Source organism: Hyla sarda, chromosome 7 (genome assembly GCF_029499605.1).
Source record: "Hyla sarda isolate aHylSar1 chromosome 7, aHylSar1.hap1, whole genome shotgun sequence".
NCBI classification, from domain to species: Eukaryota; Metazoa; Chordata; class Amphibia; order Anura; family Hylidae; genus Hyla; species Hyla sarda.
The window spans coordinates 93,022,099-93,040,025 of NC_079195.1; the positions used below are offsets into that span (position 1 = coordinate 93,022,099).

The window sequence follows — 17,927 nt, forward strand, 5'->3', positions numbered from 1 at the left end:
TTCCACTATACTTAAAAAGGTATTTGTCTAGAACAGCAGCAGGTGTGTACTTTTGGCTTGCCTTTTACTGTAACTAGGCCCTTAGGACTTTAACAGGAACAGTATGGTACACCACATAGATGTATGTATGTGGTATGCACTTATGAGGGAAGTATAATATGCTTCACTACACTTAAAACAGTATTTGTCTAGAACAGCAGCAGGTGTGTACTTTTGGCTGTCCTTTCACAGTAGCTAGGCCCTTAGGTCTATAACAGGAACAAAATGGTAAACCACATAGATGTACATAAGTGATGTGCACATATGAGGGGAGGACAATATTCTCCACTATGCTTAAAACAGTATTTGTCTAGAAAAGCAGCAGGTTTGTACTTTTGGCTGGCCTTTCACAGTAACTAGGCCCTTAGGACTTTAACAGTAACAAAATGGTACACCACATAGATTTACGTACGTGGTATGCACTTATGAGGGAAGTACAATACGCTCCACTACACTTAAAACAGTATTTGTCTAGTACAGCAGCAGGTGTGTACTTTTGGCTGGCCTTTCACTGTAACTTGGCCCTTAGGACTATACCAGGAACAAAATGGTACACCATGTAGATGTACTTACGTGGTATGCAATTATGAGGGGAGTACAATACACTCCATTACACTTAAAACAGTATTTGTCTAGAACAGCCAAAGGTGTGTACTTTTGGCTGGCCTTTTAAAGTAACTAGGCCCTTAAGACTTTAACAGAACAAAATCACCTATGTACGCACAGGTTACATTTAATAGAGGCCAATACGCTCCGCTGGGCCACCTGTTTTAGGCACTAATAGCAGGTGATTGTGGCTTTTAGTGCTCTACTCACCCTAACTGGCCTGCTACTATTAGCTTTTCAGTTGTTGTACACACCAGTGCTGCAGCACACAGTCGCTGTGTACTACACCCAAAATTGCACTCTCTCTCTCTCTCAATCTCTCTCCCTTCCCTATCAGTGTTTCTAGGCTGGATTTGGGCTTAAGGTGAATCGCTGCTGTAAAAATGTTTTTTTGTGCAACACACACTGCTCTCTGTCCCTCTCTCTCTCTGCAATAAAACACTAAAGTGACTGGCTGCAAGATGGCTGCTGATTATATAGGGCTGTGACATCATGGGTAGCTGGCTGCTGATAGGCTGCATGCTGCATGTGATTCAGGGTCATCCCGCCTACCCTTCTTCCCACCTTCACAGAGTTCCTTGTCCCATGTCCTGACATGTGGAGCTGCCATCTTAGATGCCCTGGAGCCTGGACTGCACTAAGTGGAGTTTAATGAAGCGATTTGTGCAATCAAATCAAATTCGGATTCCTCAGATTCAATTCGCTCATCCCTAATCTTTAACATAAAAATTGGATTTAAACAGGTTCACGTTCTAGAAAAGGAGTTGAACTAGAAGCTAGAAGTTCAACTAGAAGCTAGTCTTGCACAAGAATATATTTTCCTGTGCACAATGTGCATTGGCATTAAAGAGCCAATCTTGTACTTGGCAACCCAATGTTATATCTAATCCATAATAAAGAAAGCTTACCCAACAATGGCTTAGCAACATTTGCATGCAAATGACTGTAAAATACTGCAGAGAGCAATGTTTAACAACCAGGGTGCCTCCGGGTGTTGAAAAACTGCAACTAGTTTTGCAACATCTGGAGGTACACTGGTTGGGAAACACTGATATAAAGCATAACCAGTGTTAGTTTGGTGGTATTTTTCAGTGTAGCCTCAGCTTCTTCTAGTCCCCTGACAACAGTCACCAATGTATTTAAGAACTTTGTATTAAATGGCCACTGTCAGATTGAAAAAAAAAACATTTTAGATGTTGCACATCATAGCAAAATATTAACCTTTCTAATATACTCCATAACAAAACTCCAGAAGAGATGAGGGGGTTGAAGAGCAGCCTGCAGTGATTGAATAAAGAGACCCCAGCACAGCAGATTTAGCGAGGAAGCTGAGTCATGCACAGAGAGGTCCTCTCCAGAGCCCAGAATGACAAACCAAGTGACCAACAGATAGAAGGTATTTGTAAGAGTGCTATAGGTACTAGACACATAAAATTATATATACATGATCAGCATTAGGTACCAGGTAACATATAAAAAAATTGTGGGACATGACAGGTACTCTTTAAATAAAATGAGAAATATTCAAAAGTAATTGCTTTATTTGAACTCTATAAAGTATACAACAGGCACTCAGCAATACGGCTGCAGGTAAAATACAGAGCAAATCAAGAGCAATTCATTATATGAAGAATATTATTCATCTACATCAAAAGAGTGCAACTGGTCAACGACCATTTGAGGACAGACTGATTCAGACAAAGTCACTTTTTAGTTTTTTTTTTTGTTTTTTTCAAAGAATACTGTGTCAGAGAAGACTTAAGGAAAATATACCCATAAATATACAAAATAATTGACCATTTAAAAAGAGCAGAAAATGGAATAAATAGACAATGTCCAAAAGAACCTTTCTGACTGAAAGGACCCAAAGCTTTGATGCACACTCAGTCTTGGAGTCATGACTATGCATCAGAAAAAGAAAAAAAAAATTACACTCAGTTCTGCTTTCTACTTGTATTGACAGCTTGTGTCAAAAATGGATTGCATATAAAAGAACTCATAGATAGCAGTGGTTCTGCTTTGCTAAGGGCTGTGGAAGGCTATTCGATTTACTATAACTCTGTTTCCAGAGACATTCACTTTAGTAGTATATCGAATGTACATTTTGGTGGCTAATAAACATAACATAACATGGCAAACTCCATACCAAAAAGTTGCTATAATTAAGTGGTGAAATAATTTCTTAGAAGATCATATGTTATAAATGATCAGAGCTTCACAAGTGTGGAACGTAATGGCAAAGTCAAAGAAACAAATGATGATTGGATGATTGTGTGTTATGAACCTTAGCAAACACAAAAGTCCGAAAAAGTATATCCTATCTCTGTCTAATGGAACCTGTGTAGTTAATGTTGTGGTGACCTTTTGTTTCTAGTAAGCCTTGCTAAAGTGGTGTTTAAGGAACTAGTTTTTTGGTTGATGAAGCCTATGAATTTTGGTTCTGAGATGTTACATCAGTGACCTTTTCTGCTTCATTCTAAAGTTGACCATATACCTTCAATGACTGTTGATTGAACACTAAGTCAGCCAGCAGCTATTCCTCTCAACTTTGCCAAATAAATGTGAACACAGGTCTGCTTAGCATGTATGAGTTCCCAATAGCCAGCGTTCTTTTGCCTTTATCTTCTTTGAGAACAAAGGAGCAAGTATGTTAAAATTCATCATGCCCAATCTGTTTTATTTCCCTAGCATTTGATAAAATGAATATTGGTTAAACTCATAATACACACGATATAAAATGGGTGGCTTGGCCAATGTTACATGTACATGGCAACCTAAAGTAGCATGACCCCAAAAAATAAATGTGTAAATCGGGTATTTTGTGCACATATGTAGTTTTATAATTTACTATTAGCCATAATAAAGTAAGTCTAGAAGAAGAATAAATATAGTATGTGGTTCATTTGATCAACCAAGTTATTATTAAAAATAGGTTATTATAATTTCATTTTAACTATTATTTTGTTAAATCCTAAGAATCCTATAAGAACATTAAATTAGTGATAGTGAAGCCCTGAGAGCAGGAAAAGACACAGAGAGAAAAGAAAGGTAAGGAAATAAAGGAAAGTGGTAAATAAAAAAAAAAGGGTGAAGTGGGTGGTCTATCAAAAAATAAGAAAGAATGACACTCATTAGTTGATAGGTAAATCTATGTAAAAGAAAACAGTTGAGTTTTTCTTACACCTAATATCTAAAGAGACATCTCTTGAATTTTGTAAAACAAAACTATTATTCTTACAAATGCGGGCATCCATTTGTGTAACTGTGTGGGGAAAAAGAAAATAAATATTAGGCAAGAGAATATACCACCTATATATTTTTTTTACATTTAAAAAAAATAAAATTCTGTAAATTATTATGGGGATTTTTTGCTTGCCATCGCTGTTTTTATCTGCATTTAAAGATATGCTTTACACTATGCTTCAGGGACACATGCAATAGACAGGAGATGTCCAACATGAATGGGAAACATTACTGGGCATACTCTGGAAACTCTTGCAAATGTCATTCCACATGGAGGGAGTAGCTGAGCTGTGTCATCTACTATCATTTCTATCTACTGGTGTCATATTTAACTGCAATGCTGTGGGCATGACTTTTCAGCAGCCTCCTCCTTGTCTTCACCAACAGAATTTCAGCTTAGTTTTAGGCCTAGTGGACAAACCGAAAACTGCTAAATCTTAGGATTATTTTTAATATAGATAATAGAATGAAAACAAAATCATCAAAAAATCTTAATAACAAATTTGTTTACCATAAAAATTTGCTTTAAAACATTAGGACATTTTCTGATTACATATTCCCAGGGCTCAAGTCCTGCAGAAACACATGGGAACTAAGCTCCTGCACTTTTTTGCCACCACAGGAACACAGTTCCCATTAGCAGAAGTCCTACAGGACTAGCTCTTGAATGGAAATTTTCCATTCCCGCACTTTTTTCCAAGGACTTGACTCCTGTATAAGAGGGGTCTTTTAGAGTGTCATGTCCCGTTAAAGGGGCACTCCCCTGGAAAACATTTTTTTAATAAACTGGTGCCAGAAAGTTAAATTGTAAATTACTTCTATTTAAAAATCTTACTCCTTCCAGTACTTGCCAGCTGCTGTATGATCCACAGTAAGTTCTTTTCTTTTTGAATTTCCTTTCTGCCTGACCACAATGCTCTCTGCTGACACCTCTGTCCATATCAGTAACTGTCCAGAGCAGGAGAGGTTTGCTATGTGGATTTGCTTCTACTCTGGACAGTTCCTAAAATGGACAGAAGTGCCAGCAGAGAGCACTGTGGTCAGACAGAAAGGTAATTTAAAAAGAAAATAATTTCCTGTGGAGCATATGATTGCAGCTGATAAGTACTGGAAGGATTAGGATTTTTAAAAAGAAGTAATTTGAAAATCTGTTTAACTTTCTTTGATTGATTTAGAAAAAAAAATGTTTTCCAGTTTATTACCCCTTTAAATGAAACGCTCTTTAAGCTTTGGACATGTGCACAAATGTGAAGCGTGTCCTCATGGTAAACAAATTTAATTCAGTGAACAGCATGGAAAATAGAGGTGGGTGTAATACTATCTGGCTAAAACTTCAGGGTTAGTTTTGATCATGAGGTCTATGAGTATTATAAGTATTATTCTGTAAGTACAGCATAGATTTAAAGACTTGAAAAACATGTAGGGTCTAACGAGAGTTTTTTTTATCACAAAGAGTTTGAGTGCTGTTGTTATCTACTTGTACTTGTTGGACATGTGGGGCGACATGTGGGCAAAGCCTGAAATTGTATGGATATTATTGAGCTGCCATCTTGTATTCTATTTCCTGGCCAGGATCAATTTCTTTACCAGGGTGGAGATTGGCATCTCATAATCTAGAGGACCTGCCCTGTCCAGAAATGGGCTAAATACAATGCTTTATTTCACCTGTGATGGCACTAAAGGAAAAACTGAACACAATGAGCTTTCACCTCAGACTATATTTTAGTGCAGAGAAGTACAGTGATCAGCTTACTGCCAAGGGACCCATCTAACAGGTAGAGATTGTCCAAACTGGAGACACTTTTGAATTCAAAGGTCTTTGAAGGGGTGCTCCACTCCTGGACATCTTATTATCCATTCACCCCCCCCACCCTCCACAGTCTATGCTGTCAAGCCCCCTCCTATAGACATGAATAGAGGGGGTGTGGCTTGATGTCATGACCATGGCCCTCTAAGCTCAGCATTCTGAACAAAAATGTTCAGAATTCCAGGTTACCCCCCCAGGGATCACGGGGGGTCCTAGAAGCCAGACCCCCCATTATCAGACATCTTGTCCCCTATCCTTTGGATAGGGGATAAGATGTCCAGAGGTTGAGTACCCCTGTAATGATAATAAAATATATTTTGTTTCAGTCATTGTCCAGCTTATTCAGAGATAGCCCTTTCTTTTTTATTAGGTCTCTTGACAGTAGGTGACTGTCTAAATGAGTATCCCTGTTTTGTGAATTTATTGTCTGAGATGACAAGAAAATCAAAGTTTAAAGATCTAAAATCTAAAACAAAAAGTCTAAAGGAAAAAAATGCCATAAAATAAGAAAATAAATGTTTTTCACATGATAAATCCCCCACCATCCCAACATCACTCACGCAGTGCTTTCCTTTGGTCTCTGTTTACTTTGCTGTAGTAATGAAAGTGTTCATTTACCCACATGGCTTATCACAGTATCCAATGGTCTATAACGCTGAGGCTAGTGATTAACTGCAGTGGTCACATGGGTAGATGGGCATAATATTGATACTTGAGGGAGAGACAACACTAGACGCAGCAAAGCTGTGGAGTTATCAAGTCAGTAATGGTCCCGTTGCTAACTTGTGGAATTTGCCCCTTTAGACATCCATTTTTCTCCACAAGTTATCAGGGCAGTCCTTGTGGCTTGGGATCTGAGAATAAAAAGGGGAAGAGCACTCCTTGGTGTAATAAAAGAGACAAATGTCAATATAAAATGTAGGCATGAAAGCCGCTCACCCTAAGTAGTTGTGTAACAGCAAACACAACAATGGTAAGCACATCAGGTAGCAAAGGTATCTGCTGCACTCCGGCTGAACAATAGTGGAAAATCGGTGTGGCTTCAAGGTAAATGCCGGCTCCACGAGGTGCAGGATACAGTCAAGGAGACAAACTAAAATAATAGGTAGTTTCATTCCCAAGATGCAACGCGTTTCACTGCAGGTTCGCAGCTTCATCAGGCATAACAAGAAGCATGTAAGTTGCTACTTTATAGGGATAACAATTAACCCTGTCAGTAAAGTGATGGGGCAAAAGTGAACATATACAGTGGGGATCAAAAGTTTGGGCACCCCAGGTACAAATTTGTATTAATGTGCATAAAGAAGCCAAGGAAAGATGGAAAAATCTCCAAAAGGCATCAGATTACAGATTAGACATTCTTATAATATGTCAACAAAAGTTAGATTTTATTTCCATCATTTACACTTTCAAAATAACAGAAAACAAAAAAATGGTGTCTGCACAAGTTTGGGCACCCTGCAGAGTTAATATCTTGTACTGTCCCCTTTGGCAAGTATCACAGCTTGTAAACGCTTTTTGTAGCCAGCCAAGAGTCTTTCAATTCTTGTTTGAGGTATCTTTGCATTTTCTTCCTTACAAAAGTCTTCCAGTTCTTTGAGATTTCTGGGCTGTCTGTCATGCACTGCTCTTTTAAGGTCTATCCATAGATTTTCAATTATGTTGAGGTCAGGAGATTGTGAAAGCCATGGCAAAACCTTCAGTTTAGAACTCTTGATGTAATCCCCTGTGGATTTCGAGGTGTGTTTAGGATCATTATCCATTTGTAGAAGCTGTCCTCTCTTTAACTTCAGCTTTTTCACAGATGGCATCAAGTTAACATCCAAAATGTGCTAAAATGTTATTGAGTCCATTTTTTCTTCTACTCATGAGATGTTCCCTGTGCCACTGGCTGCAATACAACCTCAAAGCATGATTGATCCACCCCCATGCTTAACAGTTGGACAGAGGTTCTTTTCATTAAATTCTGTTCCCCTTCTTCTCCAAACATACTTTTGCTCATTCCGGCCAAAATGTTCAATTTTAACCTCATCGGTCCACAGAACTTGTTTCCAAAATGCATCAGGCTTGTCTATATGTTCATTTGCAAAGATCAAATGCTGATTTTTGTGGTGAGAATGTAGAAGAGGTTTTCTTCTCATGACTCTTCCATCAAGACCATATTTTTACAAGTATCTCTTTATAGTAGAATAGTGTACTTCAACTCCAGTGTCTGCCAGATCTTTCTGGTGGGATTGTGCAGTCAAATGTGGGGTTTGAATTGTTTTTCTTACAATCCTGCGAGCTGTTCTGTCTGATATTTTTCTTGGTCTTCCAGATCTTGCTTTAACTTCCACTGTTCCCGATGATTGCCATTTCTTAATTATATTCCAAACAGAGGATATTGACATCTGAAAACTTTTGCTATCTTCTTATGGCCTTCTCCGGCTTTGTGAATTGTAAACTATTTTCAGTTTCAGATTTCTAGACAACTGCTTAGAAGAACCCATGGTGCTGATTGTTGGGCAAGGTCAGATGAGTCTGGGCATTTAAAACCTTTGAGATTGACATCACCTGGTCTTCCCAGATGATCATTGAGAACAATCCATGACACTGGCAGGTCTCAGCTTTGCAAAGGGGGCAGTGAATGCTATAAATTCTGCAGGGTGCCCAAAATTTTGCAGATGCCATTTTTTTGTTTTCTGTTATTTTGAAAGTGTAAATGATGGAAATAAAATCTAACTTTTGTTGACATATTATAAGAATGTCTAATCTGTAATTTGATGCCTTTTGGAGAATGTTCCATCTTTCTTTGGCTTCTTTATGCACATTAATACAATTTTTTACCTGGGGTGCCCAAACTTTTGATCCCTACTGTATAATATATTCCATATATAACATCATAGAAAGTATACATACAATATAATTACCTTAAAAAGATTATAGTGATATACCATTATCAGAAAACGTCAATAGTTTAACATGTGGATAGATAAAATACATACATATATAAATTTAATAAAATAAAAAAAACATAAAAGAAGAAGCAAATATATAAAAACATGTGCATATGTGTATATAGCGCACTGATACGAGAGGATTGTCCAGAACCCTGGCCATAAAAATAGGGCCAGAACTGCGGGCAACATGTCGCATTAGTCACTAACCAAAATAACGGAAATGTTCAGTGGTCTAATTCAGACCATGCGGTAAAAAAAGACTTAATTATCCAAAATGGTGTAACGCATAAACACATAAATGTACTGGCATCTAAAGATATAATTTAACTCGCCTAAAAAAGAGGGAAAAATATATAAGAGAAATTATATATAATTATCACACACTGAAGTGGGAGAATTGTCCGGAGACCAGGCATCAATAAAATGGAGCCAGAACTATGGACTAGACCATTGAAAATGTCTGCTAGTTTCCCACAATTATCTATTCTACTTATTGTCCGTAGTTCTGGCTCAATTTTATTGATGCCGGGTCTCCGGCCAGTTCTCCCACTTCAGTGTTTGATAATTATATATAATTTCTCTTATATAGTTTTTTCCTCTTTTTTAGGCAAGTTAAATTATATTTTTAGATGCCTGTACATTTATGTGTTTATGCGCTACACGATTTTGGATAATTAAGTCTTTATTTACTGCATGGTCTGAATTAGACCACTGCACATGTCTGTAAGTTTGGTTAGTGACTGATGCGACATGTTGCCCGCAGTTCTTGCCCTATTTTTATGGCCGGGGTTCTGGCCAATCCTCTCGTATCAGTGCACTTTATACACGTATACACATTTTTTTTTTATATTTCGGTTTCTTCTTTTTTTTTCCCATTATTTATTTTATTTATATATGTTTGTATTTTATGTATCCACATGTTAAACTATTGAAGTTTTTCTGATAATGGTATATCACCATCACCTTTTTTAGGTAATGAAATTGTATGTACACTTTCTATGATGTTGTATGAAATATATTATATATGTTCACTTTTGCCCCGTCACTTTACTGACAGGGTTAATGTTCTCCCTATAAAGTAGCAACTCACATGCTTCTTGTTATGCCTGATGAAGCTGCGAACCTGCAGTGAAACGCGTTGCATCTTGGGAATTAAACTACCTATGATTTTACTTTGTCTCCTTGATTGTATCCTGCGCCTCGTGGAGCAGGCATTTACTTTAAAGCCAGACTGATTTTCCATTTGTGGCGTGGGGTCCTGGTATATACAGTAGATATCTCCCTATACCCAAGCAGGGAGAGCTCTATCATTGAAGGTTAGAGGGGTGCAGATATGTCATTGGGGATCACCCTGATGACTTGTGGTCAAGCAGAATGAAAGTAATTACACATTTCCTTTAAGAAGGAATAGAATGGAGATGGGGAATAAACCACAATATATTACTTAAATATGAGTACTTAAACATGACTGTGTAACAATTTCAGACACCTTTATGTTAATGTCACATATCTGAAAAATGCTAGAAATTTTCCTGTTAGAATTTACGGACATTCGTAACTACTGGCCCACATGCTGCGTCTCTTTAAAGGTATCATCCAGGATTAACAGAATCACGTTTTTTACATAAAAGAAATGCACGTCTTTCCATGGGGTATGTCTGGAAATGGCAAATCATCCTCTCTTGCTCAATTGAGGATAAGCTTCAATTGACAGAAATAGCCCATGGTGCTGTTTCTGGGGAAAAAAGGCAAATCATTGTTTCTAATCCTACACGACCTTTATAACCTATCTTTAATAGGATCTGAACAGATACACCACATTTTATGTTACGGTAAAGCAATTGAACAAGATGACATGATTATATAGATTAGAACTAGTGTAGAAACAGAATGGGTTTATTAGGGGAAAAAAAACAGAGGTATCCTCATGTCAAGCACTGAATGCAATATTTGCCTTCTTTCAGTAGGAAATATGAATAAGCCATTGCTCTTTGTATGAGGAAGGCATAAGGAAGACGAAAGCTGGCTAACTCATGGCTGAACCCTCATTTGCCTGCCAGCTATTTCAATATACAGCGCTAAACATGAATGATCTGTAGAGCATGCATGGTTACTACAATGGAGAAATGGGAATAAGCCACTTCTAGGCTCCTCTGGCTGCAGCTTCCTTTCCTTGGAAAAAAAGGAATGGAGATGCTGACCCCATCCAATCCATTCTCTGACATCTCCTGTTAGTTGGGTAGAGTGGCGGTTGGGAGGTCCCCATAAACATCTGATCATCAGCAGATCTGACAAATTGTCAACTTTATCTAATGTTCATCTAATGTTTATGGCCAGCCGCAATAATGATCTGAATCATGTGACCACTCAATGTTCGTGTACGAAGACCTAGAGACATGGCTATACACCCCAGACCTTGCTTTGTAGGTCAACATAACTTATTCCACCACATAATGTGTTATAGCTCCTATGTTTTAGCCATTTCATTGATGGTTAAGTGATTAATTGATGAGCTAGAGGGATAAGTTGATCAGTAGAGTTCCAGCAGGAATATTGCATACTTTGTCAGGAGTTTGCCATCTCTGCTGGTAGGATAGCTCAGATAAGTGAGCCATCTCTTCACAAGCTTATTTACTAGTGACTTTCTCCTTGCTAGGAATAAAGCATTGGAGCCTAGAAAATTTGGTAAACTTTAGAGCAACTACTTATTGTAACCTCATATAATTCTTTTTTTTTTTTGTTTTTTTGTAATGTGCACCTTAGCAAAACAGTTCTACCTGTGTAAAGACTGATAGTATGCCATATATTAAATAGACCCGCACATACATTTATACATTTCACAGAAATGATGCTGCATCCCAGATACACAGCTCCAGTACATTGAACAGAAATCATTAAAACAACGTCATCATTTCGGTAGTTCATCAATATGTAGTAATAATAATAAAGGCTTAGAAATCGTTAGCAGAAAGAACTGTAAAACAGAGCAAGCTAAGAAAGGACAACGTCTTGAGGTGTGTTTGTCTTAGTCATGCAGCATAACATCAAACGCTTATTAGAAGATGCCATGAATTTAAGGCACTTGTAACAATGCCAAAATCATCAGGTTTTATGGTTCAGGACTATGGGACGGATGAAAGGACCGGGTACAGTCGTTCACTAATACTGACAATAATTCAAGTCCACCTGTACCTAGTAAAACACTGCACGTTACAAATTAGAAAATGATGAAATAATCCAATGAGTTACTACTTAAAAAATAACTACTATGCATACTTTATCAAATCGAAACACAAAAAATATCTATATTCACATAAATACTCTATTTGCCTGTGGTTCTACTGTAAAGTTCAAGAACATCTAATGCATTGTCATGAGCACAAATACACTCCAATCCAGACATGCTTGGGACACGTAATGTAGGTGGAAATCACACATCAGACAATGGTGCTGTAGGACAAACCCAACATAAAAAAAGTGATTTCATATGTCATCAATGAGTTATGTATGGATTTATTTATTTTTTATATTGCCAACCCAATAGACTCCCTCCCCCGTCTATACAGTCGTACAATGGGTTCTTATACATTCCGAGAGCTATGGATTAATCTTTTATAAAAATGCCTAGAAATGACCACTAAGTATTTCACAATGAGGACGAACGATGGAAGTGGTGTAAATGGAAATCTCTACAGCTAGATTGATCTCATGAATGTATTACTGCCTCTGCCCCTTGAAGGTGTTACAGAAGAAAAAGGAAGCCTGTTGTGTGACATGGATCAAGTTGCATGACATTGTTTGTCCTGAAACGTAACATCAAACCTAAGTCTTTAGGCTGTCTCAAAAAGCACACTAAATCATTTTTTTTATTCCATTTTTTTTTTCCAAATATTAAAAAATCTACAGTAAAATGGTGCTCCAGTCTTTGGACGATATACAGTGGGAAGATTTAAAGGGTTTGGTGCTTCGGTAAAATAAACTGCCCCTAGGACTCTTTAGAGTCAGGGTTTCCACTCTTCCCAGCACCTTTAACCCAGTAACCAAAACAGTACTATCCTCTTAAACAGAGGTAGTGACAGACTATATACAGTATATGCCATGTGGTTAACTAGGTTCTTTTTCTGGTCATTTTCTTATGGTGTTTCACAGCAGAACAGTAGTTTTCCCAAGACTTTAGTCTTATATTTACATTGGACACAAATACATTTAGACAGAGAAGGACTATCATTTTACTTCTTATATAGGATAACATGCCTTCAGATCATCTTGGCTTATTGCTACATATAAACTCAGTTGGGTTACATAATACTTTGGAATGCCAAGAGCAAAACTGAAGTGTCCGATATTAGATTGTACTCATTACTATCCAATAGATAAGGAAGTAATACATTGCCCTAATATACTGTTATTTAGGTGATACAGTTATATTGTAGGGCATTGGTTGGAAATCAATTGGTATTGCCTCAGCCAATTTTATATTAGACATTTTCATCAATATAGCAGTAATTATTATCATTGTTCCTACATTTAAGAAGTTGTATACAGTATGAAATCAATTATATACATAGCACCTAGATAAAGTAAAAAGTGCTTATCTGATCATTTAGGAGAAACCCATCTTTAGCCCTCACCAAAGAAAATAGACTGATATTCTCTGAAATAGGTGTTTTTTTTTACATTTTAGTATCTAGAAACTCTCACTGTTTTTTGATTCTCTGCTATAATAATTGTTTGTTTGTTTTTTAAAGAATTTGCTTGTGATTGTGATCTACAATAGGTCACATTAAATAGAGACTTCTACTAATATACTATACTGCTTCCTATCTGCTGCCCATTGTGTTCCTATATATGATTTAAGAACATTCTGTAAATGTTTTAGTATTAGAAGCTGTTTTGTTGTGTCATGTTTTACTATCATTTCAATATATATATCACTTTATGTGATTCTCATTTCTTAGATTAAAGCTTAGTTTGCGATATGAGATGGTCTACACTTTTATGGGCATATGTACTGCCCACCCACAAAAATCCTTGACCAAAGAATTGAAGGGTTGGCCCTGTTGGGTCTGTTCTTAGTCTTATCTATATATAAATTATAGTCACTATATTCCATATGATGGTGTGGAGGTACCTGCAAAGACTGCGTGCATGATGGTGGACAAGTTTTAAAATCACTCCAGATCTGTTACAAATATTGACTAGATGTAAAATGTCTATGTCTTAGAACCTAAATGTAATTATAGGATCCCTTCACTTTACGTGTTTCTCTTATATTTGGCATTCTACACAGTAGATAACACCTACTGTGCTCAGCAACCACTAAGTAGACTTGGACTTCTACAGTAATAAGAAGGATACATATGTGTATACATGTTAATTCTAATTATTTAGTATATAATAGATCTTAAAGTGTAACTGTCATTTCAAACAACTTTGCACAAAACAAGTGAATCTAAGATTCACTGTAATATATGTAATTTACCAGGCTTCTCGCTTACCCCCAACTTCTTATGTGTTCTCACTAAGGCTGGGTTCACACTACGATTTGTAACTACAGTTCCCGTATACGCCTGGGAGGAGGGGGGCGGGGCTTAATCACGGCGCCCACACTCAGCCATATAGGGGAACCATATTTAATGCATGTCTATGAGCCGACCGGAGTGAACCGCAGTCTCCGGACGGCTGCTTTTTTGGCCGTATGCGGTTTCCCGACCGTAGGCAAAAACGCGGTCGACCACGTTTTTGCCTGCGGTCAGGAAACCACATACGGACGAAAAAGCAGCCGACCGGAGGCTGCGGTTTACTTTGGTCGGCTCATAGACATGCATTAAATACGGTTCCCCTATACGGCTGAGTGCGGGCACCACGATTAAGCCCCGCCACCCTCCTCCCAGCCGTATACGGGAACCGTAGTTACAAATCGTAGTGTGAACCCAGCCTAATTTGCAGAGTGAAGACTGCTTTCTGTTTCATGGCAGGATCAGGTTACATTGCTCATAGAAGTTTACAGAAAGGAGTAGTAGGAACAGGAAGGAGGATATGAGCACATAGACTATGTAGGCTTATTCATCCCAGATCTATATTCACATCTTAGATGGCTAAAAAATACTGCTTTCAAATGTCCTCCATGCTGCTGCTACTTCTAAAGCTTTGCTACAGAAAAGTAGAGAAGCGGGATCTGCTGTTTTCTGTATATATTTAGTGTATAGGAGCCATCATGGAGATTAGTCTCCATCCACTCTGAAGTCAAGCTAAAGGAAGGCTGACATATACAGAGGGATAAAATAATGAGAAAAAAAAAATGCCGTATAGTACTCTAGTGCAGAGTATTCCGGCTCCGTCCTGCCCGGGATGCAAAATAAATGAAAATAAACCATCACTCAACTCCCTGGGTTCCCGCGGAGAACCACTACAGCTGATTGGTCCTCCGGTCTATCTCCTTCATACTTCCAGGTGTAATGAAGCGTACATGGCGCTCAGCCTATTGCCGGCCGAGGCAGAACATCGCGGCTGCCGGCGATAGGCTGAGCGCCATGTGACGCTTCGTTACACCCGGAAGTATGAAGGAGATGGACTGGAGGACAGATCAGCTGTAGTCGCGCTTCGCGGGAACCCAGGGAGGTGAGTGATGGTTCATTTTCATTTATTTTGCAGCCCGGCAGGACGGAGCAGGAATACTCTGCACTAGAGTACTCTTTTAATGGCCGGAAAAAGTGCTACTCCTCTTCTACCCACACAGGGCTGCTTATCCTAAAAAGTCACCTGAAATAACAGTTAAACTTTATTGTATCCCAGGAATGTGTAAACCTTCCTAACATCATTCATCATAGTCCATTTCCAAAAGAGAACCCAGAACTTCTATAATAAATACATTCAATGTAGTAAATGAGAATGGATGAATGAATACGATACCTTTCATGATTATTTTCAACAGCATATGCAACAGTTGTGCTTTTTATTAATAGAATTGTTAAAAATCTAACAAAAGAGAGGTCAACATTCAGTCTGGTCATGAACACAAGTAAAAAAAAAACAAAAAAAACAAAGCAAAGAAAAAAAAAAACACAGCTTCAAGAATTGGATTGACATGAACATAAAATGACCAAATGATTGTGGTCCTCACAATGGGTATGAAAAATAAACGTCCAATTCAGCACTTAACTGGGGAAACATTGTACCATCCAGATTATTATATCTACTTCTTACATACACTTTGTATAGCTGAACCAATATTGATAGGAATAGAGCCTATTATAAACTAGAAACTGATGATGCCTTAAAGATGTCAGGAGCTCTCGCTAAGTTACAGGGGGATATAAATACTCAGATGCAATGCTGTACTTCTGGGTATCCTCCCATCATGGTCTTGCTATACTATCAATGATCATTACATGATCCCCTTCTAGTTATGCTGGGACAAACTTATGTATGAAGTGAAGCCGCAAGGTACCCCAACCCCTAACGTTAAATACTACAGGGCAACCAGGGCCTACTTCACTAATAAGCTTCATACTCTTATATTATTAGTTCAGCCTTTGCACTGGGTACCGCTTATTTTCATGGGAACATTCTATCACATTAAAGGAAGGAGAGCATCTTTTTTTCAGCAGGACACAGCTGGAGTAAAACATTAATAAATATTTTCCACACTCATCTACTCTGACCTGCAGTAATCCATTAGTTATGCACTTTAGAAGAGAAACCTGCACATTCGACCCCAGAATTGCTGCCAACCTACCAATCCCATCAATCCCAGCCAGCCAGATCATGGTGAGAGCGTAGTGTAACAGCAAAAACAGGGCCCATACTGCACATCGCTCCTGTAAAGACTCAGGCATCACTGCCTGACGTGGACAACTGTACCGAAATAAATTATTCCTTCCTGTGGATAGAATTAACTATAAAATATGTACAGTTTTAATACATTTTACACTATATTGTCTGAAAGGTAAATTGTGAACTCTGCAATATTTGAAAGCATATATCTTTAAATGAGGCTTTGCTTCAGGACCACCATGTCAACTGCTATATTAAAAGTCAAAACAAAAAAATAATATGTTAAAGAGGGTTATTATGAACTAAGCAAGAAGTCCTAATGCCACTGTAGTTACTATAGCAGCATCAATCAAGGCATCATGGTGACCCCGAGCATTAATCTTCCCCAGTTCTTTCTTTTGTTCTCTTGGCAGCCATATTTCAGGAAAGCTGTCTTCAGCAAGGCAGAAGCAGGTAAGAAAAATGCATTAAAAGTCTATGTCCCATCCTGAGTTGTCATCAGGTGGAGGATCATCATTGTCTTCTGGAAAACTGTCAAAATTGCTTGTATCTGTTGGGGATGAGACCTGCAAAAGGAGACAAGAAAATGTAAAATCAGGTAAAGTAATACAGACTTCGAACAAGCCTAAAGGGGTTTCACCTGTCTAATAAATAAACATAGGTAAGTAAATAAAGTTATTTTATTACCTTTCTATGGTCTTTTATGCTTTGCTTCTGCTTCTGATATAAACTGTTGCCCCACTTCCTGTCTAGGGTACTGTACTGTAATTGACTTCCTGTTCCTTCTTTACAATCTAGCTGGGATTTCAACTAACTCTATTTCCCTTCCATATAGTTGAAGGCTCCATAGGATGTAGTGTAGGCTCCATAGGATGTAGTGGACTGGGTTATAGTCCAGGGGGTGTAGTGGGAGGCTGACAACGTTGACTAAATTCACAGGAGGAACAGGAAGACTATCACAGGATCTACACTAGACAGGATGTGGAGCATTGGCGAGAACTTAAAAGGCAGATTGCATCAGGAGCAGAAGAAAAGCAGGAAAGACAACAGTAAGGTAGTAAAATAACTTTACTTACTATACATGTTGTTTTATTAGATAGTTTAAAATATGATTTAAAGAGGTACTTCACCCCTAGACATCTTATATCCCCTATGTCACGCCCCCTCATAATATCATACCACACACCCTCCATTTATGTTTTGGGAGGGGGTGTGGCAGCCCCAAACCCCGTGATCAGACTGGGGAAAATATTTGTAGGGGCGGAGTACCCCTTAAATGTTGAAAAACCCCTTTAGACAATTCCTTTATTTAGGACTCATGCACAAAACTGTAATACAGATGCATAAGATATGTATATGTCATATAAACCTATGTATACAAGCCCTTAGAATAAAGCTTTTTTTTAATACTTAGCTCATAATAATGCACAAATAATAATGCACAAAAATAACATTGTAATAGCTAAAGATTTTTTGCAACATTTTCATGTGGATTTCAGAGCATATTCCATGACAAA

At 38.0% G+C, this 17,927-nt stretch overlaps 1 protein-coding gene across 4 annotated transcripts in view; it reads right to left on the reverse strand.

Annotated features, from left to right (window-relative positions):
- Nucleotides 1–15,292: 15,292 nt before the first annotated feature.
- Nucleotides 15,293–17,927, reverse strand: part of PRKG1 (protein kinase cGMP-dependent 1) — a 1,084,726-nt gene continuing 1,082,091 nt past the window's right edge. For all 4 annotated transcript variants that reach the window (XM_056530020.1, XM_056530021.1, XM_056530018.1 and 1 more), the window contains one exon: nucleotides 15,293–16,976. In XM_056530020.1, coding sequence (XP_056385995.1) covers nucleotides 16,878–16,976 — 99 coding nt within the window. In that variant the 3' untranslated portion in view covers nucleotides 15,293–16,877. The remainder of the gene's footprint in view (nucleotides 16,977–17,927) is intronic.